The 27,431-nt window shown below is 36.5% G+C and overlaps 1 protein-coding gene across 3 annotated transcripts; it reads left to right on the forward strand.

Annotated features, from left to right (window-relative positions):
- The first annotated feature begins 10,108 nt into the window (after positions 1–10,108).
- LOC121431767 (serine/threonine-protein phosphatase 2A catalytic subunit beta isoform) lies at positions 10,109–27,165 on the forward strand. Of its 3 annotated transcripts, none has more exons than XR_005972159.1 (8): positions 10,109–10,377; positions 13,054–13,263; positions 15,811–15,984; positions 17,245–17,334; positions 19,972–20,133; positions 20,852–20,970; positions 21,373–22,086; positions 22,259–27,165. XR_005972159.1 is itself a non-coding variant. In XM_041629467.1 (8 exons), exons 1-8 carry the CDS (start codon positions 10,264–10,266, stop codon positions 21,443–21,445), a joined length of 942 nt encoding a protein of 313 aa, XP_041485401.1. In that variant the 5' UTR covers positions 10,109–10,263; the 3' UTR covers positions 21,446–27,165. The 3 variants fall into 3 exon arrangements, 2 of the variants coding, with proteins under 2 accessions (XP_041485401.1, XP_041485400.1); XM_041629467.1 differs by adding an exon at positions 19,850–19,892 and having other exon boundaries at positions 20,015–20,133; positions 21,373–27,165; XM_041629466.1 differs by having other exon boundaries at positions 21,373–27,165.
- Positions 27,166–27,431: the final 266 nt, after the last annotated feature.

Below are 27,431 nucleotides of genomic sequence, written 5' to 3' on the forward strand. Positions count from 1 at the left end.
CACATACAAACATAATTATTTCTTCGTCGTAAAAACAACTATCAACAATTTCAAATAAGGACAAAATTTGAAAATAGTCCTTTGCTATTTTTGGTTGACGTACTCAACAAAATATGAGTGTGTCGACTAAGAAAGGAAATGGACAATGGTCACCCCCACCATACAGTCATCTTATTCATTAAAATGAAGTGCCAATCTCCTCTCCTTCAAGTCAGCCATTATGTTACATCTATTTTCATTAACTTTTATGCTTTATGTAAAATTACATTAACTTTTTCAATGTATAGCCTTATTAATGTATTTTACTATGTTCTTACTATGTGATTTATTGTGCCAACACAAACTAATAAACATGAATTTTCCAGCTCCGACTGCTTTTTCATGCATGTACGAGTACGACAGTGTTATAAACATGTTTGATCATCATTAAAGGGGAATGAAACCTGTGGAACAAGTAGGCTTGTGTCGAAACCGAAAAATCAAAGTAGAAGAACCAAAAAAAAACTAGAATGAGACAAATAATGAGAAAGTTATGAACATTTGAATATTGCAATGACTAATGCTATGGAGATCCCCCAATTGGCAATGCGACAATGATGTGTGATGTCACATGTGAAGAACACCTTTGATGGACTATATACCCTCAAAATGTCTCTTTGCTTTTTCTTGTGGAGATATAAACTCTTATCCATAACATATTCTTTAAATCTGTATTACATGCCCTCCTATAGAAAGAATACATGATATACTGAAAGAAATGATAAAAGAGACACTTTAAATGAAATATATACTAAAGTAATGGGGACAGTTGTTTACGGGGGGGGGGCACTCAACCGAAAAAGTGGTGGGGGTGTGCCGCGGGCGAGACAAAAAAACGGGGGCCTTGGAGCGGGCTTATTGTAAAAAGGAGGGTCCTCGAAACGTGCTTTGGAACTACAAATGTTTGTGGAAATGGGGGTCCTTGGAACGGATCGCCAGCGTGTGAGTACGTATCGTGTATGATGCAGCTAGCCCGTCGGAACAGCCGGCGGGGCGCTCGCGCAGAAGCGATGGTCGGACAGTGCTCTGCGGCCGCTTTTCACCAAAATTACAGCTCATTGTAGCAGATCAATGCGACCGGAACGGCATAACGAAAAATATGCGAAGCTTTGAGGCGGATTTCTTCTTTTTTCTCGATAAGAAGAAAATGCTATGCTTTGGAGCGGCTTTCTTTGTTCTTTTTCTCAAGACAAAAATGCTATGCCCTGGAACGGAAATTTGAGTGTAAAAATGGGGGTCCCCTCCGCGGCACATACCCACTATGCATAATATACTGAGTGCCCCCCCCCCCCCCCGGGGGGTTGTTTACAAGTGACATCACACATCTTTGTCCCATTGCCAATGTGAGGATCTCCATAGCATTAGTGATCGCAATATTCAAATGTTCATAACTTTCTCATTATTTGTCCGATTTTCCTCAAACTTTCGTTGATCTGTTTCTTTGATTTTTCTGTTTTCACACAACCTATCTTGTTCCGAAGGTTTCATTCTCCTTTAAAGACCAGATTTGGGTGATTCCATACGTGTCGTACGGGACATTTAGAGAACATTTGACAGTTTTTGACAAGAAAAAACAAAAATTATTCCAGTAACTATAGGTGGTCATCAACTACTACCAGAGTGTAAGAAAAACCAAGACTTAACATGACTTGAATTCACATCCTGTATAATACAGATGAAAAATAGTAATGTGTCGTACGGACGCAGAAAAAGTGGCTTTTTTAGAAACCTCAAGTTTGTACTCAAAAGTCTGTGAGTTGGGCAGATAAATTTCATAGAAACTGAACTCAAATTGACACTCAATTACCCAAGAACAAACACATTTATAAAAGAAAGCAAAATAAACATTCATGAATAAATAAAGCAAATTATAATTTTCGAGAACATTGTGGCGTACGGGACATTCAAAATGTGTCGTACGGGACATCTCTAAATTGAAGCCAAACTTTCTTACTTTACGTCACTTTGACTTCTTCAATCACATTATTTGGCTGATGATAATGATAATCCCATCAAACTAAGACATTCATTAGGTTAGAAACCGCTATTAGGTGAATATTTCTGTCAATATATCATAAACAAAATAATGTGTCGTACGGGACAATTGTGTGTCGTACGGGACACTTGTGTGTCGTACGGGACACTTGTGTGTTGTACAGGCACTTGCGTGTTGTACTGGGCAGCCTGAATAAATAAACATGAACTTTTTATCAATCAGAAGGAGCATTACCCCTAAATTCTTGCTTATTTATGAATAATCTTTTAATAAGCAGTCATTCAGGACAATACAGTTAAGTAACCTCAATATATACAATTGGGAGCAATATATGTAATGACGGGAAATGTACAAGTGTTCACAGCATTTTTACGAGCTGAAAAACTTCAGGTTTGTGTGAAGTTATATTTTAGGAAACTAATTGATGATTTCCAAACACTATTTAAACAATAAATGAATGAAACTTTGTATAAATTATGGGGCTAAAATGATGATGTTATGATTTTTTATATAAAATGTATATCTATATGATATATGTCACAACTGTCACTTTTTTGCTTTTTTTTTGGTCACAATTTTTTTTTTCTAAAGAAACGCGGTTCTGCTTTTTCAAATCCATCTGCATTTCATGAAACCATATGGTTTGTCCTATTTTCCAGATTTTTTTTACAACTTGAAAAAAGTAAGGAGTTTCAATACTTTATATAAAAAATAGTGATCATCAAGGGAAGTCCAAATAGATGATCATGATGATTGATATGTATTTTTTTTACATCTTATAATAATTCCACATTAGCATGCAAGAGGAAGTCATCTTCCAGGCTAGGTTGAAATAATTATAAAAGTTTTCTTTTCATGCTCAATGAAAAGAAATTAACCTGCTCTGATCAGTGAAAATCACCAGTTTAGCTGAAGGGATTCACAAAAGAATAAGCCTACATGAAATCAATTAAAATGTTTAGAATCACCTATTTCATGTTCTATGGAGATAAACAAAGTACTTTTTCAGTTCACTTTATGTTAAATCAATTAAATGAATTTAAATATGCCTACTATTTATGGTTTCTGAATCGAAATCCTGCAATTAAATGCATTATTATATTGTGTGTCGTACGGGACATGTCCCGTACGACACAGCGTGTGTCGTACGGGACATTTTTTAATAGGACAATAATTGAAAAATGAAGGGCGGTAATTAGATCCTTATGGGATAAATCGATCACCCATGGGTCAAACAAAGAGAAACTCATTTTATGAAATTGCATCATCAAAAATAAAATTGTAGGAAAAACTTTTGCATTGTCATGTGTCGTACGGGACATTGCCAAAAATAGGTTCGGAAAAATCAGGGCTGCCCCTATTATGGATCATGAAAATGTTGTAGATATTATTTGGAACCATCAATGATATATTATTCTATTGACCTGCAATATTTTCAATCTTCTCCTGCTTTGCAAATAATTGTTTCAGGTGGAATTTGTACTTGACTATTCAATGAGCAAAATTATTGAAAATTTTAAATTCCATTGTTCTCCCCAAAATAACTATATCTGTCTTCACTTTTGGTTAAAACTCATAATTTTCATAAAATTTAGGTATCATAGTAAAATATTACACTACTTATGACTTATTGAAAGTATGTTGAAATTTATGATATTTTTGAAGTTCTAGTGTGGAATCGCCCATTTTTAATTTAATTGTATTGAATTGAATTACGAACATGAAAAATCTAAAAATAATCGATTTTGATCTGTCAATAACAAATATATAATAAAATATTTGGGAACTTCAATTAATTTCCAGTGTCTTTAATTAAACGTGGACTCGAGGGGCGCATTTCAATATTCTGAAAATGGAGATGGGGTTCCAAAAAAAACGAATAAAAACATTTTCAATGGTATATATATATGTAACTAGACAGGTGCATGGCTATGTCGGTGCATACATTATCTTTTGTTAGGTATACTTGAAGCCCCAGTTCTAAATTACCATGAAAAACGACACTAAGCCGCGAAATTGGTGTATACTCTCGCTGTACACTTTTCACTCCTTCTAATCTGTTGACTTAGTATAACTTTGTTAATTGTTGCAATGAATCATATTAATTTTTGTGTATACGTATTTTCTTTTCTGAACTTGGCAAAATTTTCAAGATAAGTTTGTGATTTTTAAACGGTGATTAGCATGTATTTTAACAAAACTTACTAATATACCTTTAATCATTCAATATTTTATTATCTTTTGATAATAAAATATAATTATGAAAAGGTGATGTTCCTGTGGACAAAAATAATGACAATTTGTTTCATTCAAAATATTATGTAGATACATGAACTCCTAAATTGGACAGTGTTGGTTAGAGCAAAGTCTTCCATAAATGATATAGAAAAATAGCTATATCGAAATGTTTTCACACGAGTATTGTAAGTAAATACTGTTTAATCTTTAGAATGAAACTGATTAATAACTTCTTCATCATTGTCTTTATATGCATGAGCGAGCGTATTTCCAAAATTATAGAATTATATCATTCATTGATTGGGTAAACCGCGTTTATTGGTGTATTATTTTAATGAATACAATTACCTCCAACTTTATCCCTCATCGCCTTTCTTGCACATCCCCCTCCCCTCCATCCCCACCCCGCCCCCTCTCACCCTCTTTATTCCTGATTGCATCTTCAATACACTCTCCCTTCCTTCCTCTCTCCCACCAACCCCCCTCTCTCCCTGATCACTCCTTCTGTACACTCTCCGGTCCTCCCCTCTTTCCTCTCTCTCCCCACCCCCACCCCGCCTCTCTCCCTGATCGCCCCTCCTCTCCGGCCATCCCCTCTCCTTCCTCTCTCCCCACCCCCACCCCCTCTCTCCCTGATCGCCCCTCCTCCCGGCCATCCCCTCTCCTTCCTCTCTCCTATATACCCCCACCCGCCTTTCTCCCTGATTGCCCCTCCTGCACACTCCCCGGCCCTCCCCCATTCCTCTCTCCCTGATCGCTCCTCCGGGGGGGGGGGGGAGTCAAATATATTGCTGTACACACGCGCGGCCAAATTATTTCCACTGACAACCCCTAACCGAGTTTTTCTCTGTGTGCACAATAACCCCCACAACAATTTTTTTTGAGAGATTCATTAACACATGTTTGTCCCTGAACAAGTTGTCGCCAGAATATGATCCCCAAACAAGTTTTGTCTTCTTGCTAACAATATATTTAAATTGACAAAATTATATTCATGGGTATTGCGAACACCCCATGCAGTGCATGCAGTTAGGGTTAAAATACCACAATCAGGAAGAACCTGCACACTTTTCAGACACGAGGAGGCAAAAGCTTTGGGAAAAATGATACCCTAAACACGTTTGGCTTGTCTCAGAAAAACAAGTTTTGGACAAAAAACAACATAATAATAATAATAATAATAATACATATAATTTATATAGCGTCTTTTCCATTTTGATTAAATGCTCAAGGCGCTTAAGAGAGTAAGACATAAAAGTAAAGAGAACTAAGAGAAGTACAAAAAGAGGGCAAATTTAAAAATGAGGAAAAATTACTGTCTTCAAACCTAGTACCTGCATGCTGGTGAACAAAAGCGATTTTAGGTTGCCCCTAAAAGATGTTGCAGAGTTTGAGTTCTTCAGCTCCTGTGGTAGTGAATTCCACAGGGCTGGTCCGGCATGAACAAAGGCTCGATCGCCCCAGGATTTTTTAGATAGTGGGATATGCAAGAGACTAGATTGGGATGATCGCAGTGTGCGTGCAGGTTGATAGTGGTGTATAAGAGATTTGTTGTAATCGGGTGCGGATCCATTGATGATGTGATGGACCAAAAGTAGAATTTTGAAAACTATGCGATCCTTTATGGGCAACCAATGGAGGTCTTTAAGAACAGGAGTGATGTGATCGCGTTTATTTGACAGAGAAACAATGCGAGCTGCTGAATTCTGAAGTTTTTGAAGTCGGGTAATTTTGGAGTTAGGTATATTAAAGAGAAGACTATTACCGAAATCGAGACGTGAGGAAATGAGTGAGTGCATACCCTAAATACGTTTGACCCCGCGATTGACAATTGACCAGTCTTTCAAAACCACCTTTTTAAAAAAAAATAAGTGTTTTTATACCCTTAACTTCTTCTTCTTTCCTTGGTTGACAACCAATCAGGATTGACTATTTTTCCACAGCTTTTGTTCATTTTCAAAGCTTATCATATTTTTTTTCCTTTTCCATTCCTTTTTTTCTATTCTTTTTCTTCTCTTTTTCTTAACGTCCTGCACACTCTTAGCCTCTTGTCGAGGGTCTGCATGGCGGCTGCTTCCCGAGGGAAGCAAGGATTTCCTAATTCGCGAAGCGAATTAGGCCTTGCTGCTTCGCCATGTTCGCTCGGAAAGCAGCCGACAGGGCCTCGACAAGAGGCTAGCACACTCTCCGTGGCTCTCCCCTCCTTCCTCTCTCTGAACAACCCCCTCTCACCCTGATCGCCCCTCCTGCACACTCCCCTCCCCTCCGTCCCCCACCCCCTCTCTCCCGAATCGCCCTTCCATGCACACTCTTTCCTCAAGTGATCGAGCGAAGAAAAAAAGAAAAGTACTTTCAAGGGCGATATTTTCAAATTTCAGAGACCTTTGAAAGCAATATAATTTTCGAAGTTAAACCATATAATCATTAAACTCGATATTAAAATACCATAATGTACAGAGTTGTCAATCTTTCGGCGCCCTTCAAGTGCAAATGTGGCCGTTTTACTACAAAAATACAATAATGTGACAACATTTTGCTACTACTCAACATAAAATATTTTCCCTTATCCCTTTCTTTTCTCCATTTTTTTCTTGGTGGTGCAAATTCTGGGACCCAATTGCCCTTTCCCCCTCCATCTGTACGACGGTGAGGGTAAGCTGCCGATTCGTCTAATGCCAACTCGTCCACTCATCACATGATCTACCTTCATTCAGTCTCATGCCAGGCCGTCCATCAACATTACGTCTAACAACCATTCGGTCCAATAAACACTTCGCCTCTAATTACCAGTTCGTCTATTCATCTAATAACCAGTTGGTCTGATACCCGTTTTCTTTTCATTCATTTCGCCCAATTAACACTTATCCATTTCAGGGCCTCCAATTTGACCCAAATGGTTTATGGATTAAAGGACTATTGGACCAACTGGCTATCATCAATTCGTCCACTATCCATGCAGTGGACGAATTGATGATAGACCAAATGATGCATTTTCTTCCACTCACCATTATTAGACGAAATGGTGAGTGGAAGAAAATGCATCATTTGGTCTGTCATCAATTCGTCCACTGGATAGTGGACGAATTGATGGTAGACCAAATGATAGTAGACGAGTTGGTAATTAGACGAATTGGCATATGACCAATTAGAAATAAATCGGAGTGAGTGCAGTACTTGTGCCGGTGCCCTCGTTTTTTATCTATCAATCTCTGCCCCCCCCATTTTGGTTCGTTCTCTAGTTTTTCTTTTCAGACCCTATAATGACGACCATTGTTCCTCCAAAGCAGCCCGATAGCAACACTACATCCTTTTCATATTTTGTCATCAGTTGTAAAGTTAAATAAAAAGTTTGATAATTCTAGAAAATTGTTCGCTATATCAAAACTTAAAATCTTATAATGGTGCACTGATTTGATTTGGAACATGCGTACTATTTTTGTTATTCCAAACAAAATATTGAAGTCCACCCGAACAAAAAGTTGATTTGAGTAAAGTGAGAAAATTCCAACAAAAAAGTAACACTGAAAATTTCACAATGGGATGGAAAATAAGAAAGTCATGACTTTTTAAAGTTATGCTCAATATGCACATCATGCATGGCCGGTATGCAAATGATGAGACTGATGACGTTATACACTCACTAAACGTTATACACTCACTAATTCTTTTGTATTTTATTATACTGTATTCTAATTTTCTCCTCATTGTCAGGTGAGACAACGATTAATTACTCCCTGAACAGCATTGTTTAATAGAATATGTTTCAGTCAAGCTGGCCCTTATTCATGTTATTGTGAAATCTGTAAAGAAAAAAAATGAAATAATGTTTAATTCAAACGATAAAAAACAAAAGTAGTGAATGAGAGACACTATCGACTGTTTCTGTCACTGTTTTGTGAAACTAAGCGAAACTTTAAAATGTCATAACTTTCTTATTTTACATCCGATTTTGATGAAATTTTCAAAGTTCTGCTAGTTTGATTTTTCGCTATTAATTCAAATCAACATTTTTCTGGGGTGTACTTGACCTTTAAAAATGCCTCCAAGAGATTTTGCGAAAGCAGACATAACCGTCCGGATATCTCCCCCACAGACTTTCCCTTTTCTTATGTAATTACACGAAATCATTATCATATTTCCATATTACCTGTGTAGGTTATGTCCCTCCTAAACATTAAATGAGCAAAGGTTATCTTGTACACTTTAAATCAGTGATCCAATTGTTTTTATTCCCGGTGGACACACACACAAAAAAAGATTTCTTTTATACAAGAATAAATGAGGACCGTGACATCATCAACTTGCTCATTGCATATTCATAATAACATGCAAAGATCATGATAGACGTGTTGGAGCGTTGTGGCCCACTGGATTACTCTCCTGACTTTGAAACAGACGGTCGTGGGTTCAAATCCCAGCAATGGCGTATTTTTCTTCACCAAAAAAAAGTATTCACATTGTGCTGCACTCGACCCAGCAGCACAATGTAAACGAGAGGTATAAATGGGTACCTCATAGGAATTAAAGGGATGGTCCGGGCTAAAAGTATGTAATAGAGCTAGTAAAATTCACTAAGCAATTTAAATACCGAAAATTTCATCAAAATCGGATAACATTAACAAAGTTATTGAATTTTAAAGTTTAGCATTATTTTGTGATAACAGTCGTCATGAATATTCATTAGGTGGGCTGATGATGTCACATCTCCACTTGTTCTTTTGTATTTTATTATGTGAAATTAGGTTTATTCAAATTTTTTCCACCAAGAACTTTAAAAATTGGACTGACAACTGATTTAGTGCATTAGATATTTATTGCTGCAACTGGCTTTATTATAAGGGAGAGATATCATTCACACAACTATGAACTAATGAAAAAAACATGATTTTATGTCATAACATAAGAAAACAGAAAGTGCAGATGTGACATCATCAGCCATAATGAATATATATACGACAACTGTTTTCACAAAATATTCCTAAACTTTAAACTTCAATAACTTTGTTATTTGTTATCCCATTTTGATGATATTTTCGGCAATTTGCTCAGTGAATTCTACCCTATGTATTAGGACATAAATATTTTCAACCCAGACCATCCATTTAATTCCATGAATTGTGTTTGAGCTGTACTGACGACCGCCAAGATTAGAAAGCCGGGTTTATGTAGCCAACTTATCCAAGTCTTTTGGAAGCGCGTATAAATATCGTAAATATAAACTAAAAGTGAAAATCCAACAACTTCGTTTATTTTCATCAGCTTTTGAGCTTTGTGATGAGAATTTCACCTTTCAGCTTTTTGCGCGTAAATTTAACTCAATTTATACAGATAAAATCTGGAGTGAAATTTTAAGACAGAAGGGGAGCAGTCCCTAGCGCCATGCACCCTAAACCTCCTACCGCCAATACACCGATGTTCAGGGGCGGATCCAGGATTTTCCAAGGGGGGGGGGGTACATTTTCCCGATGAAAATTTGACAAGCATTTTTTAGCAACCTAAAGTTAAAGGTCATTTCGTCCGCGGAAATTTTGACAAGCAAAGAAAAAAAAAAATAGATAAAAAAGGTCCTCACTCAAAAGTAAAGAGTAAAACGGTATAGGTCCTATTTCATTATGCCTCCCAAAGGAGGGGGGGGGGGCAGGGGTCCGCTGCATGTGCCCCCACCCTGGATCCGCCACTGCCGATGTTTATAACCTTTAATTGCTTCTTATACCTGCATTAACAACATACACATATATATTTTCAATAGAATTAGGATATTCACAAGGTCATATCAGACACATAATAGGCCAAGTCTGGACTCCATTCCAAGACTACTAATAAATACAATGACGTCAGAGGGAACGGCGGTCACCGGTCTCCGCCATGTTTGTTTGAATTGCCGTTATCGCAGTTACACTCAACGCGAAGAATACATTCCTCCCGTAATAATTTGCAGTTGTTGGGTTATTAAATGTGTTTCTGCAGCATAGGAAATTGAAGATACCAAAATGACAACAGAAGGATTAGGTACTAACTTGACTAAAGATTTAGATGGTTTTATCGAGCAGCTGAACGACTGCAAACAGCTGCAGGAGAGTGAAGTAAAACGCATTTGCGACAAGGTAAGTCGAATGCCTCCACTCCAGTACCGGTCGGCGGCTTTTCGTTTTCATTCCCCTCACACAGTCTGAATTCTGATGCACACGTACGGTAGAGTGTGTAGGCCTAGGTGTAACGTTAGTCTGTAGACTATTAAAATAGACTAGTATTACCATACAAGTCCGGGTTTATCTCACTGAATTTACAGTAGCCGCCTAACTTACAATACAGTACGGCCTTATCCTGAAATAAGTCGCATCCCCACCGCTGACAATAAACGGCAGTGAATGGAGTGGTGACTTGAACATGTTAAAGCCTTAAAAAGGCCAGTACCGGTACTGCAGTAGGCCTAATGCTGTTAACTAAATAGGCTACACTACGTTTGCAAGCTTTTTATTAACTCGGTGTGGACCAGGAGCCACATGTGAAGGCAAGTGGCTCCTTGTTCACTTTTTTGGATGACCAAGCACCACATTGGTGGAACCAGGAGCCAAATTTTTTTTGGAAAATTCAGTCAGTTTGGACGCTGTCAACAGCGCATCAACTGTATTTAGGCGAAGAAGGAGGAGGAGAATGTTTCAATTCTGTTAATGTATTTTTTTCAAATTCAAAGATGACTATCGTTTTAGTGTACCTTTGTAAAAAAAAAATTATTTTGTCCGCCATGACCAAAATACAAAAAATAAAGATATAAAAGGAAAGAAAAAAATATATAATAAAGGGAAAAAGAAAGGAATAGATAATGAAAGAAACAAAAGGAAAATGGTCCAAAGAAAGAGAAGGAAGAAAGAAAGGACGTAAATGAAAGTATGAAATAGAAAGAAGGGATGAAAGGGAGGGGAAACAAATAAAAATGAAGGAAATAAAAAGGAAAATGAAAGTGAATGGGAAAAAGAGTTAACTTTTTAAAAGAAAAAATTGAATGAAAAGAAGGCAAAGAAAGAAAGGAGGGATGGAAATCCAAGTAAGGCAAGAAAATGAAAGAAAGAAATGAAAACAATAAAAGGAAGGAGGGAAAAGGGGAAAAGATAAAGGAAGGAGAAAAGAAATGAAGGATGGGAATGAATGGATGAACGGAAGGAGAAACAGACAAGAAAATGTAATGAATGGGAAAAGAAGATAAAAAGAGCTGAGGGAAAGGAAAATGGAAAGAGTGAAATTGAGAGGAAGGATGAAAGAAATTAGGAAAGAAAGAAATAGTTGGATCCAACAACCGAGGAAAGTAAGATTAATGAAAGGATGATGAAAGAAAGACAGAAACAGAGAAGAAACATAATGAAAGATTGATAGAATTGATTGAAAGGATGATGGAAGGAAAGAAAGGAATGTGTAATTAAAAAAAGTCTGTTTCATTTTGGTTCAAACTAACTAGTTCAAACTGATACCTAGATCTAAATTCATAAGAAATCAACTTTATCAGCATACAACTACACACACAAATGCATATGGGACTGCAATGTACTCCCCAATGTGTTTTAGTGTGTGTTGATGCAGACGATTTTTACTCGAAACTCGATCGTTTGGGGCCAAGAAAGGAGTGATAATTACTTTTTTGATTACTTACAAATGACAGAGTTACACCACTTTTTAGGAAATATGGGCATATGTAATAAGAGCATTTCATTTGTGTAAAATGTGAAATTTTACAGTCCTTCGGGTTACAGAACCAAACTTTGTAGCTGGGGTGTGCAGCAAAGTGCATGTATTGCAGGGTCAACTAGGCATTTTTGCTGTAGTGTAATGGGCGCCAATTTGTGATTTTTTTCTGGCGCCCGTCATACTAGTTTTCGGAGGAACCAGGCGCCAAACCCTTTGAATCGGGACCAAAATTGCGCCTGGCGTCTGGTTAATAAAAAGCTTGCTTCTCGACAAGCTTCGAGATTTCGCCAATTTGCAAGCGCGCAGAGGTCTCCAATTACTTTGTAAAATGTTATACACGTACCAACCGAATTTATGGCATTTTAACCTCCATCTGATACATTTATTTATTTTACCTTTGACATCTTGATTTATTTTCGAAAGCTTTGCAAAACTACCTTGCGCAAATTTAAGTCACACTATTTTTATGACGCTTTTTCAGCCGAGCGCGCACTAGTCGAGCGTCTTGGAATTAAAATAATTCCGTCAAGCTAATTTGACTTGGGATCTTGCCTTCCCTTTGGTGTTTATGGTTTTGATTAATTTTGTGTGAATTGAGAATTTTTTTTTATTGAAAATCAACTTCATGATAATTCTAAAAATGTGTGCAAATTATGGTCACCCCATCAAATAGTGAAAGTGTGATGAATTTTATGTGGATATAATTGTTTGATATTATTGAATTTCTGAAGTTGCTTTTCTGTTGATGGTAGATTTTCAAGATATGTTGAGATGACAGTCCTCACATTGAATAAGGTCAATTAGTTGTAGTTGTTCAGCAAGGCTCCACACTAACTTTTTTTCTTGGTGGCACGATCGGTCAACCAGAATCATCAATTTCATACATTTCGTGGCCCGCAAAGCAAACTTAGTGGCCCTGAAACAATAGAAAACATTACAATTTATCAAAACTTGGGTAGCCCAATCAGGCCACCAAGTGTTGGCTTTTACAGAATTTTGGTAGCTCGACTCTCACTTTTAGTTGCCCCGGGCCACTGCTAATGTCGAGCTCTGTGTTTAGTATTTACACATTTTTGTTTTTCTTTTTCCATCTTATACAGGCCAAAGAAATTCTCAGCAAAGAATCCAATGTACAAGAAGTGAAATGTCCCGTCACAGTTTGCGGTGATGTTCATGGCCAATTCCATGATCTCATGGAACTCTTCCGTATAGGAGGACGTTCACCAAACACAAATTACCTTTTCATGGGTGACTACGTAGATAGAGGTTACTATTCAGTCGAAACTGTCACACTTTTGGTTTGTTTAAAGGTACGTACATTTACACTATTTATATCATCTTTAGACATGATTTGTTGATTTTTTTCATTTGAGTATTCTGCACAAATATGCATGTATACAACGTACATGTATGTATGCATGTGTGAGTACAACGTATACATGTACAGTGCAGTTCATTTTAACTATGTGTCTGTTTATGGGTTGGACTCCACATGTCACAAGTTTTGGGTTCAGTTTATAGATGTACATATCACTATCACCATGCCATGAAGACATGATAGTAAAATCCTACATTAATGATGTTTCTGGGTTTTTTTTTTTTTTGGGGGGGGGGCTGGATTACATACATGTATGTAGATGATGAACAAGTGGATGTTTATAAGCATATTATGTAATAAGCTAATGTACTACCAACATTTTTTGTTTCTAGCCTGAACTAGGTTCAGGAGAGACTAAGTAGCCACTTTTCCTGTTGTCTCATCTGAACGAAGTTCACCAGAGACCGACACGTACATGTACATGTAGTAGTGACTTTTCATGTTACTTTGTACGTTGGTCTGTTAAAAAAATGATAGTTTTGTTCAACTTGCTCTCATAATATTTCTGCATCAATTGTGTTTACACTTGGTACATATCATTCTTGGGTACATGTACGACATGTGTGTCCATTGTGATGATGGGGTCAAAGGCCATCCAGGGGTCAACTCAAAGGTCATAATTTGATTCAACTTGCTCTCCTTTATTTCTGCATCAATTATGTGTTCACTTGGTACATACATTTATGATCCAGGCTTTGGTACATATAATACCACATGTTTCATGTGTAGATGAGGATGATTGGGTCAAAGGTCATACGTGTATAAGGGTCAAAAAGTCAAATTTTTGTTCAACTTGCTCTCATATCTTTATTTCTGCATCATGGTCCTTGGGTAATCACATGTGTGTCTATGAGAATGATTAGGGGTCAAAAGGACAGATATTTTGTTGTTATTGTAATGGTACAATAAGTGCTTGTTCTTAAATTTTCATTTTATAGTATTTCACTCTAAGGTTAATGTCACTGTGTTACATGTACCTCTGACACACATTGTGGGACACACACACACTTGTTCCATATGTAATTTATATTCCCATGGTGAAGTAACAGATTCCTTTAAAAATTTCCATTTTGCATTTTAAAATGGAAAACCTAAGTTACAATACATGTGCATGAATATTGCACATCCTGATCCAGGGAATAATTCTGCTTTACAAATCTGAATAGCATTTTTTGGTCATAAGAGAAAAGCTCTCAACTAAGTAAAGCACAGTCCTATGTAAAAACATGCTGTACAAAAGACTATGCATAGCAGTCTTTCAAAAATGTGGAGCAAATTGCGATGCGATACCAGAAAATTTATTCCCTGACATCCATGGTACATCTTATTACATAAGAGAAAGAAGCCCCTACATGTATGAGTTGGGGGGGGGGGCTGATCAGTATATTTATCTAATTAGGTGTCATATCTGAAAATTTTCCTTGATTTTGACTGGCTGAGAAGCATAGTGACTGTTGGATGAATCCTATCAGATTAAACATCAGACAAGTCCTTTGATGGAGCTCTGACAGTAGTGTACATAATGTAAGAAACATTTTGATGAAATAGATCCCTCACATTGAAACTGTGCATGACTAATATCCTGTTGCACTGTGATATCTTGTTTCCATGCACACATGTTCTTTATATCATTTCTAGTTTTTTCCTTGGGGGAATAAGGATGTAGTTAAATGATAAACTGCAGTATACATGTCCTTCGTTTTGGGGGTGCCTCTCAAAATACTCAAACAAGTATGAAGGTGAAAAAATATGCTGATCATTCCATCATTTTTTTTTGAGTAACCTAAAAGGTATCACACTGCAGAAACTCCATTGTTGATTTTCCACCAGCCCGGAATCTATATGTCCACACCAGAGAAGTGTTAAACAGCACCACGCACCAGTTTGGTTTGGGTCTAACACCAGATAGGTGTTTATACAGCACCAATAAGTATTAAAACAGCATTGGTTTGATTCCAAACTGGTGTTTCAATTCTTCTCCGGGTTGGACATAGCGGTATATACATTGTAGATTCCAGCAGGGAAGTGTTATGTAGATTCCAGGCTGGTTATAAATCAACACCGGAGTTTTTGCAATGTTAATTTTTATGAACTGTCAAAAAGGAAATTTAAGAATGCTCCTATTTCTGGAAATTTCATAGTAATTTGCTCCTATTTCTTGGCTCTCAAGGTTGGCAGGTACATGTATGTGCATGAAATGTTATTATCCTAGCCATGGTGTGTTTTCCTTCAGCAAGAAATTTATCCACACTGTGCTGCACTCAACCCAGGTGAGGTAAATGGGTACCGGCAGGAAATAATTCCTCAAAAAGCTGTGTGCACCTGAATCGGTAGCCTAGCTTAGTCAGGTAATAATAACAGCAGGGCCCGCTGGGAGAACAGTTTTTGGAACTGAAGTGGCTACTCTGGGTACATGTAAATATACTGTTATTATTATTATTAGATATTAAAGTTTCTCTTTTTCTTCTGATCAATACAGGTTAGGCATCCGGAACGAATAACTATCTTGAGAGGGAACCACGAAAGCCGGCAAATCACACAAGTATACGGCTTCTACGATGAATGCCTACGAAAGTATGGTAATGCTAATGTTTGGAAGTACTTCACAGATCTGTTTGATTATTTACCACTAACAGCACTGGTAGATGGACAGGTAAGATCAATGGGAAGATTGAAGTATTGTTGATAGCGTGGGTTCTATTCTCCCGCGATAACATTGGGTCAAAGCCTTGACAGAACAAAGAATTCTAGTTCACATTTGTATCAAATGCTAGGATTCATCTCTCTCATTCAATATTTATAACAAATTTTTATATATCCTTGTCAATTCTTATCAAGATTTTGGTCAATCACATAAGTTAGAAACTATAGAATGTATAACACATGTATGGGCCACCTCCTTTCAGCTCTGTACTATAGAAATATATGTTTACATGCAGTGTATGCTTGCAAATTAGAGGTTAAACTTGCATAAGTCAATCTTTCATTTTATAATTCAAATATTCACCCGATTTGAAGCAATTTTTGTTGACCAGATTCTCTCTCAAGTTGAACAGATTTTTTTAGTCCTAGTGCATAGGCAAATGTAACCATTTGTTGTTTTTTCTTTTGATGCAACCATTGTTATATTTTGAAGACAAATTTTTTGAAGTCTTTAAATCAGGAGTAAAAATAATAAAATGTGTTCTTCCTCTTCCTGACTGCTGTATAGCATTTGTTTACTTGATTGCGTAGTTCATTCATAATACAAAAAGTTAATTTGTGTCACCATGTGACTTGCGCAATAGCCATTATTGTACTTTGATATTGGAGTCATTCTCTAAATTTAGACTCTTTATTGTGATGAATTGAATATTGGGTCTAAAGTCCAATAACCCAGTTCATGCTGTATGATGATCTGTCTCCAAGTCTGAGTAATATCAGGATTTCAAATTGTTCTGAGTAATATGTATACTTTGTAGTTTGTAGTAATATTTGAACTTAGATAACTTAGATTACTCAGGATTAGAATTCAGTTGAAATTATTGTTTCTGTTATCTCATCTTTTGTCTTAATATAGATACATTCAATAAAGAAGCATGAACATGATTAGTTTATAAACTTCTATGAATGAAGGGATAGGAGACTTCAACCATTACTTGGTTTTGTATTATTGAACCTTAACAACCTGGTAATGCATATGTAAAAGTGAGGGAGAAGGAAAAATATGGCATGAATCAATGAAAAACACAATTTTGCTGACTGATGCAATCAGGTGATGTACATGTAGATCGTGAAATTAGACGGCAAACTGCTATTTAATCTGTTAATTGCAAAATGGATACGATGAATGAATAATGATAGCAATTCCTTTTTTTAAGATTTTCCTTCCCCTATAGAGGTAATAACAATTACATTTTATTTTGCTTTGCAGATCTTTTGTCTACATGGTGGACTATCACCTTCAATCGACACACTAGATCATATCCGTGCTCTTGATCGTCTTCAAGAAGTACCGCATGAAGTAAGCAATCTATTGGCCAAATGTCTATATTGGTTTATCTAAAACCCGTCACACTAGAGGCGGAATGAGCCGGAATGCCGTCGGAATGAAATTCTTGGTACATTCCTGGATATTCGAAGCGCATTCTAAAAATTCTGACTTGCATTCTGAGTGCATTCCAGACATTCGGGTCCATTCTTGTGACCTGCCCGAATGTTTTGCTCATGTTCAAAACTTTCGAAGTGGAGAAATATCGAACGACATTCGAAGTGCATTCTGAGTGCTCTGTGACTGCATTCTAAATATTCTTACGACATTCTAAGAGCATTCGAGGCATTCTGATCGCATTCTAGAGAAAACCGAATCGCATAAAACGCGGCCAGCTGCTGTTGTAACGTCATTTGGCAGTAGAAGTCACCCGGTCATGTCGAAAAAAAGGAAGACATTTTTGCAAAAGTAGTGAAAATTTCAAATTCCCTCCCGAATGTGGCACAAATTTTGAAAATTCTTCATTCCTGCTGATTCCGAATAAGTGTGACCAGGGTATAACATATTGAATATACATTAACATTCGAGTGAAAATGTTGGGTGTTACCCATTTCTTGTGAGAATATATTTGTTCGATCGGAAAGCTATCAAGTTAAATTTCTTTCTTATATATAAAGCTACATGTAGGCTGCTATATAAAAAGCCTAAAGGCCTTGTCTTCATAATTTTCAACAAGCAAATTGATGAGGTAATATATCTTTGCTTTTTCATTTGCATTTTATTGCACAGGAAATCATCTTTTTATTTAGATTTTATCTTCTAAGAATAAAAAGAAATGGATATTCGTCTGATTTAATGCATTAGATGTTAATTGCTGCAAATTATTTTATTAAAGGGGAAATGTATCAACTAAATGTATGAAAATATGACATATTTATGATTTCAATATTTACAAAAGAAAAAAAAAGAAAGTGGGGATATGACATCAGCCCACATATTGAATATTCATGACTGGTTTGGTATCAGATTTTGATGAAATGTTCAGCATTTTGCTTGATGAATTTTCCTCTACTTATTTAAATATAGTTATTTTCAGTCTGGATTACCCCCTTAAGCACAAAATGTAGCTTGATCGACAGGACTTATCCAGTGATGCCCTGTCCTTCCCACACCCCTTTACCTCCATCCTGGGGGTGTTTCACAAAGATTTAAGTATGACTTAAGTCGCACTTAAATGCCGATGCGTACATGATATCCAACGCGCGATCTTAGTGATAGATACGCAGTAGTGTGCGTCCTCATGACAGGATCTGACCAATGCGATCAAGCCTTTCATACCGTATGCAACTTGGTATTTAAGTGCGACACTGAGTCGTACTTAAATCTTTGTGAAACACCCCCAGGTCAGCATAAGAATATAAAAGAAACATGAATTAAAAGAGTACAACTGAAACTGGCAACAGTTAATTTGGGAAAACAAATGTAACATATATCCATCAGCAATTATCATTTCAATTGATTCATTACAATATGAATAATAAAAGAAAAGAAAAAAAATTTGAGTTGATTGTGTACATGTCCAAACTATTTGGAATCTCAATTGACAACTTTAATCGTCTACGATTGGATAAGAAATTGAGCTATTGAGCCTTGATTTTTGAATAACTTGATTGATGTTTCTCCATTTGTTTATAGGGACCTATGTGTGATTTGCTCTGGTCTGATCCTGATGATAGAGGTGGCTGGGGTATCTCACCACGAGCAATTGAGCCTTGATTTATGAATAACTTGATTGATGTTTCTCCATTTGTTTATAGGGACCTATGTGTGATTTGCTTTGGTCTGATCCTGATGATAGAGGTGGCTGGGGTATCTCACCATGAGCAATTGAGCCTTGATTTATGAATAACTTGATTGATGTTTCTCCATTTGTTTATAGGGACCTATGTGTGATTTGCTTTGGTCTGATCCTGATGATAGAGGTGGCTGGGGTATCTCACCATGAGCTATTGAGCCTTGATTGTTGAATAACTTGATTGATGTTTCTCCATTTGTTTATAGGGACCTATGTGTGATTTGCTTTGGTCTGATCCCGATGATAGAGGTGGCTGGGGTATCTCACCACGAGCAATTGAGCCTTAATTTATGAATAACTTGATTGATGTTTCTCCATTTGTTTATAGGGACCTATGTGTGATTTGCTTTGGTCTGATCCCGATGATAGAGGTGGCTGGGATATCTCACCACGAGCAATTGAGCCTTGATTTATGAATAACTTGATTGATGTTTCTCCATTTGTTTATAGGGACCTATGTGTGATTTGCTCTGGTCTGATCCTGATGATAGAGGTGGCTGGGGTATCTCACCACGAGCAATTGAGCCTTAATTTATGAATAACTTGATTGATGTTTCTCCATTTGTTTATAGGGACCTATGTGTGATTTGCTTGGTCTGATCCTGATGATAGAGGTGGCTGGGGTATCTCACCACGAGCAATTGAGCCTTGATTTATGAATAACTTGATTGATGTTTCTCCATTTGTTTATAGGGACCTATGTGTGATTTGCTCTGGTCTGATCCCGATGATAGAGGTGGCTGGGGTATCTCACCACGAGCAATTGAGCCTTAATTTATGAATAACTTGATTGATGTTTCTCCATTTGTTTACAGGGACCTATGTGTGATCTGCTCTGGTCTGATCCCGATGATAGAGGTGGCTGGGGTATCTCACCACGTGGTGCTGGATATACCTTTGGTCAAGACATCTCGGAGACCTTCAATCACACCAACGGACTCACGCTCATCTCCAGGGCTCACCAGCTTGTCATGGAAGTAAGCATTTCATTCATCACTGACAACTGTTATAAGCTACTGAAATCCTTGCATCCGATTGGCTAAGGGCAAATTAGTCATTGAAAATTACTGATGAGTTGCTTCGGAGAACACTCCCAGAAAAATGATGATGAGGATGATTGATAAAGATTAGATTGTGTGATATGCTGATGATTTTTAAATATTTTAATTTTCATTGTTTCATTAATTCTATCAACTGTCAGTAAAAAAAAACCCTTTAAAAACGTTTATATTGCCTTTCTACCTACCATATTGGGATGCTAAAACTTCTTTTGAATAATTATATTTTTTCCATCTTTCTTGATGAATTAAAAAAATATATTATGTCAGTAACTTTAAAGTGAAAATAGCCCTTAAGTATCATTTAGTTTTTGTCAAAGAGATAAAGTGAGAGAGATGTCACATGTCTTTCTGTAAGTATAATAAAAAGGTACATGTATGTGTTTTTTGCTGAAGTAGACTTTGAATTTCAGCCCCTTATCAGTGCATAACAATGTTATTATTACCATTCTCCATTTTAAAAATGAGGAGCACCTGACCCGAAGGCAGAAGGTTACATTTTTAAAAGTCTTTGGTATAACTCTGCCTTGGATTGAACCCATGACCTTCAGCTCGCGAGGCAGGTGCTCTACCACTGAGCCAACATGCGCGGTCAAACTATTAATTCTTTTGATTCATTAATTGTTTATATCAACAGGGTTATAATTGGTGCCATGATAGAAACGTAGTGACCATCTTCAGTGCCCCTAACTACTGCTACCGATGCGGCAATCAAGCAGCGATCATGGAATTGGACGACGGTTTGAAGTATTCCTTGTGAGTATCAATTCATTCATTATTATTTTTATTATCATCATCTTAATCATCATCATCACCATCATTTGTTTAGTTTGGCCTTAAAAGCATTGTACAGTGTAAATACCAAAATACAATTTAAATAACTAGATATAAAAAGGTTAAAAATTATAGAAAAGAAGAAGAAAATGAAAGTCAATTTCCATGGGCCAGGGCTAATTTTAGATCTTAAGTCGTTGCAAGTGGCCTGTCAAAATCACTGTGAGATAGTGTATTCCATTATTCAAATTCATGATCAGAACTTGTTTATTTTGAATTATATTTTCAGTAATTATCATCATACCTCTCCACAACCTAAAGATTTAGTATTGATGAGATTTAGGGATCATGCTCAATGTTTTCTTTCCACTTCTCATTCTTCAGCTTGCAATTTGACCCTGCTCCTAGAAGAGGCGAGCCACACGTCACACGGCGCACACCGGACTACTTCCTCTAGACTTAAAAATTCCCTTTCATCATCTTATCCCAAATATTGGATCCATCTTGCTGGGTAGGGTAGTGGAAATTATACCTTACCGCAGGATCACCATGGTATCCAGTTGAAAATGATCCTCCAGTTGGAGTTTCAACTTTTCTCATGATTTCTTCTTTATAGCTATAGATTGTAATTTTTCTGCATGGGGGGGGGTATTTGTTCAAAAAGTTTTAATTCTGTAGAAGGATATGTTGCAGAATGTGAACTTCATGGGTTCATTATCAAATTAGTATTAATTTTGAATGTACCCTACTTTTTGTTTGTTACATCAGGGTATGCTTGCTACTCAAAGTAATGCTGTTAGCTAAATTTATCAATTTCAGTGTACTTAGAATGGAGTGCAGGACTTCATCAATCATCTATTTAATTATAATTCAGTAGCCCTATAACGGCATAGTCTGACTACCTACATGAATTACTTATTTTGTGTATTGCATTGTCACAATAGAGAAGAAGTCATGAGAAAATCATAAAACCTGAGTGGCACTTACAGTCTCAAGTTTTGGTCCATTTCTGAAGGAAACCTTACGACTCGTATCAAAAGGGGGCACTGCCTGACGGTAAAAATTGTCTCCCTGTTGTGCTACTCTGAATGATTGTAGGTCTACTTACCTAGTATATGGCCTCTGATCTTCAATTTCAGATTAGAAATATTGGCATGTAATGTAAATGGTCGGATATTGAATTCTTTTGACAGATGATGACTTCACTCTCACACCGGCTGATGAAGTGATTGTTAGTCTACTTGTTAGACCAACCTAATTACATATATAGGTCATCATCTAGCAGAAATGCAGGTATTAAGGGGTGTACTGCTTCAGTTGGGGGGGGGTTCACAAAGATTCACCTGGACAAGAAACAACACTCGACAATGGCACACCAGTTAAGACCATTTCTTTAAACTTGATCATCTGTCTCTCTAAAATAATTTGCATATCATCACGGTTACGCATCCAAACAAATTTGTTCCCATCAACAATTAACCTTTGGATAAATAATGCTAATTTTTAGACATGCGTGACCATCAATTTTATGTTATGCGTATTCGTTGAGAATTACTGATGAAAGCGAGTGGTGGCCTTCCATAGTTTAGTGCAATAGTAGTCAAAACCAGTCTTTGTGAAAGCCCCCCTCCCCCATACCCAGACCGATACAGAAACAGTTTTCATTGGGGCCTTCTTCGGTGGGATTCCATGCTCGGCTCACCTCCATTTACACAATGGGAGAATTTAAAAATATACTGGTAAATTAAGGAATTCAAGACAGAGCCGTGAGGAATTTAAGATTGTTAAACGATATTCATGTATTGTAGATATTGGTCTCAGACGAGAATGGGAATGCTTTATGGTCATGTACATGTCATCTCTTCAGAGCTAAAAAGGCATAAAACCTGCTCATGCATGCTCTACTGGCTTTCACCACATGCAATCTCCATTCATATTTCTCATTTGTGGTGGTTAGAGTTTGAGCTGGGCTGCTTTTGACTAGTTTGAACGATTTTTGCTTTCAAGTAAATAGATGTGTATAAAACGGTAGTTCCAACATGTTACCATTATAGTCTCTTTCCAAGAAATCAGTCTTGTTTTTAAGAATCATCAAATGGCTGGAACTGGAAGACACAGATATGGCCTATTTGCGGGCAACCGTTCATTATTACTCCAAAACAATTTGTTTAGACAGATCATTCCTGTGTGTGTTTTTTTCCTCTCCATTTTTAAACATTTTTTTTTTCATCAGAATTAGCTAATACATCTATAGAGGAACATGATTTGATGATGGATTTTGCAAAAAATTTAAATGTAATACAACATGTTCTCATATCTATTATGATAAATATCTTTATTTAAATAAAAGAATGGATCGTAATCAATTACTTGCTTCATTTGAAAATGATAATAGGTTGTTGATGAGGCCAATAATCTGATATGAACATGTCTGCAATTTTTTAATACCAATCCATTTTTTTTTTTTATGAATGGAAATTTTGACAAAAGGCCCAGACTATGTTATGTGGATCATTACATTATCTGGAATCACTCCACATTGGTACATGTACTAATCACATGATTTCATGAGCTATGTGTTCTCAATATTGTGTGTTAACTGTAGCAGTCTAAACTAAGCGTAGATAAGTACAACAGAATAGAAGTGATAAGAAATCAGACTGCATTGGTTATTATCAATTTTGAATCATCTCTTGGTGAGAAAGTAAACGAACTGGCTATTCACTACAAACTATTAAAATGGATATATTGTTATCGCGTATATTAGAAGCAGCCTGTTGCTGAGGAGATGTAATTTAGTGGCTGCGTTTTTATCTAGCTATTGAGAAAAACAAGCAAAAGATGTGTTGCGTCAGAAGATACTGAATTGTCTGGCTGCGTTTTAAATTATTGAATTTGTCATAAAATGAAATTGTTTTCTATGTTGTGTATATTGAGAGTTAATTTGATATTTGCTTTTGGAAGAGAGCAAAAGGGGGGAATGGAATTGAATATTTAATGTCTTCATATACGTCTGTCTTATTGTATTGCTAGACAGAGATGAGCTATAATCTTCAAAACAAATTGGAATATGTTTCACCAAGGTGATGTTGCAAGATTGGTTTTCGGTCCCAAAATCTGTTGTTAGATGCAATTGTGATTCACTTCTGGACTGCTCCTTGTAATGTAGACTAAAATCAACCTTTTTGACATGTAGTTTTGAACAACAACCGAAACAAATTTCTCACAACATGCTCCAAGATTGACCGGTATTGATAACAACCATGACAAGCTATGGTTCCAATGTTTGCTTTCACCAAACTCTGAATCATCAAAAGCACTGATGTAATGAACATTTTTATGAACATTTAAATTCTACAGATTTATGCCTGGGGGTGTTGCAAGAAAATATTTGCAATTAATTGCAAAAACCAGTAGCAAGTTTACAAGTTGTAGATCAATTTTAACCGAAACAAATTAATTTATGATTGTTGATCATACATGAAGCTGACCAGCGATCAATTGCAAATTTACAATTAATTGCAGCACTTATGATCGATTTTGCGACCTGAAATTGACTTTTCTTCGATTCCACCTATGTTGTGGAAACAGCTAGTGGCATGTTTGGCTTGCTATACTTTAAGACCAATTTTAGCAACCAATCCTGCAAATCTTTTGTGAAACTCCGTTATTACTTTCCTGGAGATTATATTGTGTATGTGTGGGTGTACAGTGTACTACTTCTTGACCTAAAAACACTGCGACACATTTGATAAAAATCTATTCTAGTTTCCTTCCTTAACCCTAACTGTTTTTAAACAACTTTATTGTTGCTAAGATTTTGTTAATGTAATTATACCATCAGCGTCTTTTTGTATGTGAAACAATAAATCTTGTCCATGATAGCTATGTTATAAAAGAGAGAATTAATTCCATGTAGATATTAGTAGCCTGTAACCCATCGTGTCAGTGCAAAAATGCCCTTAACATGACACTTTTTTGCGCATCACATGCATGCGAAAACTCCCCTAGCAGCATGTGCAAGTGCGTTGCATAAGGGCATTTCCGTAATGATGCAGTGTACAAAAATGTTTTGCTGAGGGCGTTCTTTCACCAACACATTGAACTGTTAGCCTATTTTCAAATGATGTAAGGTAGTTATCTTTTTGAAGGCTTAGCTTTGAAGGCCCATTTAGATGTGTCATGAAATCCTTGTTCTTCTCCATCAGACCATACCATGTCATGTCTATATGATCCTGGCAACATGGCAATTATTTCCTGTGTCTGAAAGGAGACCTGTGTTATGGTGTATGCCTGGTTGGTCTACACGGCTGTACACAACTTTTTACCATCCTGTTTACCAAAGTCAATAATATTCAATGTTTGAAGCAAGATTTATATGTATTAAGTGTATAGCACCAATGTTGACTTTTCCTCTTTTTTTTGTTCAAAAATAGATGGTATTCAGTTTTAGTTCCTCCATTTTAATTATTTTTTATTTGAATTTAGCCAAGAATTATTGATCTGGAAATTCTGTTGGAACTTTTGTTTACACTGGAAAGTGAATAATCCAGCCAATTTTCGATGTCATTAAATTTTCTATGTTGCAGTTGATGTATTGAGCACCATCTTGTGAAGAGGTCCGTTCTCATCAGCATCGCCAAACGTTTTAAAGCATTGTTCATTCAGGAGATTATTGTGTAGATGTTGGTCTAGTACGGTAAAGATTTATTTTTGTAATGTGAACAGTGACATTGCATTATACCCATACATCTATATTCAGTGTAATTTCTTACCATTTTATAAACATAATTTGTACCACTCCCTTTCTATGTAATATATCCCGTGACCTGAATTTACACATTGAAGTTAAAAAAACTAAAAGCTTTTATTTTGTATTCTTTTGAGATAATGCTACATGTTGAAATCTGGCTATTTCATCTGTGGCACAAAAAATGACTAAGGTACCTCACCAAAAGCCTTTGTAATGTCTTTTATTAAAAATTCTTCACAGCATCTTTCCAATTGGTATTGCCGTTTGACGCCAAAATGTTTCTTGTTGGATTCTTGAAGGGTAGACACTGCACTGACTCTTGATGAGATACCTCAATTACATAAATCACTTCTTTGCACATAGAGAAATGAAATATATGAACTTCATCAAGAAAAAAAAACATTGATAATCACTTGATATCTCCCTTACATTTAAAAGGCCCATATTCTGCAAATCAAGCTTTAAAAATGGTTCAGGGTACATTTTTAAAGGTGATAGCCTGCTTGAGAGTCTCTTGTACCCATCTCTCTTGCCATCTTGGCCATGCTTCTCCCTTTAGCTGCTTCAATCAAAGTGAAAGTCCTTGAGTATCTGTGAGTAATAGAGAGAATCACTCTCAAACCTTATAACCCATGGAAACTAGTGTTAATTCTAGAACACACATCTCTATATGGGTTGTTCATATGGTCCCAGGGGTGTTTTGTGACGGTTTTCAGTAGCTTATAAAAAATAATAACAGAAAATAACTTTGTTTTATGAAATGATTCTGGGTTGTATTGTTTTGTGAAACTGGTCTCGGACAAACATCCTTGGTTGACCAGGGGCCTGGTTTCATAAAGGGATGCAGCTATAGTAACTTTGCCATGATGAGAACTACCATGGTAACACGGCTCAACCTGCAATCACAATCAAAGTTTCCATGGTAGTAATAATAATGGCAAAGTTGGCATAGTTGGAAGCCTTTCTTGGGCCCCAGAGCCTTGTTGTAGAAAGGATAAAATTATGGCAACTCAATTATTCAGTGGTGATTACATGAAATCCTCAGTTTTATTTGGCAGTTGATAATTGTTGCCATGGTAGTTACCATAGGATTGTAAAGTTATTGATTTGCGCCCCTGAACATCCATCAAACTCTGGTTTTCATCTTGCAGAATATGGGCCTATATATTTAATCTGGAATTAAGATATTGGTCCTCATGTAATGCTGACTGTACAGCCCCATTAATGCGTTATTGTTCATGTTATACTACAACATATCTTTTTTTTAATTTGATAAAGATAAATTGCAGGGAAATGTAGCCCTCTTGTAATCTTTGTTCCTTGTCTAATGAAAAAAAAGCTTTATATCTGGTTTAAACTGAGAAGAAAATTGTTAAATGTGTTTCAAAATAATAAAAAAAAGCAATGCTATGAGTGTGACACTATTTGAAGATATGGTGTATTGTTTTTCATTTGAGTGTTGCATATATTATTTACAATCTTATAAAATTACAAGATTATAATCATTAATAAAAGAATATATGTAGTAGTAGTTGGCATAGTAGTCGTCGAAGTAGTAGTGGTAGTGGAAGTGGTAGTAGCAAGTAGTAGAAGTAGTAGTAGAAGTAGTAGTAGTAGTAGTAGTAGTAGCAGTAGTAGTAGCAGTAGTAATAGTAGTAGTAGTAGTGGTAGTAGTGGTAGTAGTAGTGGT

Source organism: Lytechinus variegatus, chromosome 18, assembly GCF_018143015.1.
Source record: "Lytechinus variegatus isolate NC3 chromosome 18, Lvar_3.0, whole genome shotgun sequence".
NCBI lineage: Eukaryota > Metazoa > Echinodermata > Echinoidea > Temnopleuroida > Toxopneustidae > Lytechinus > Lytechinus variegatus.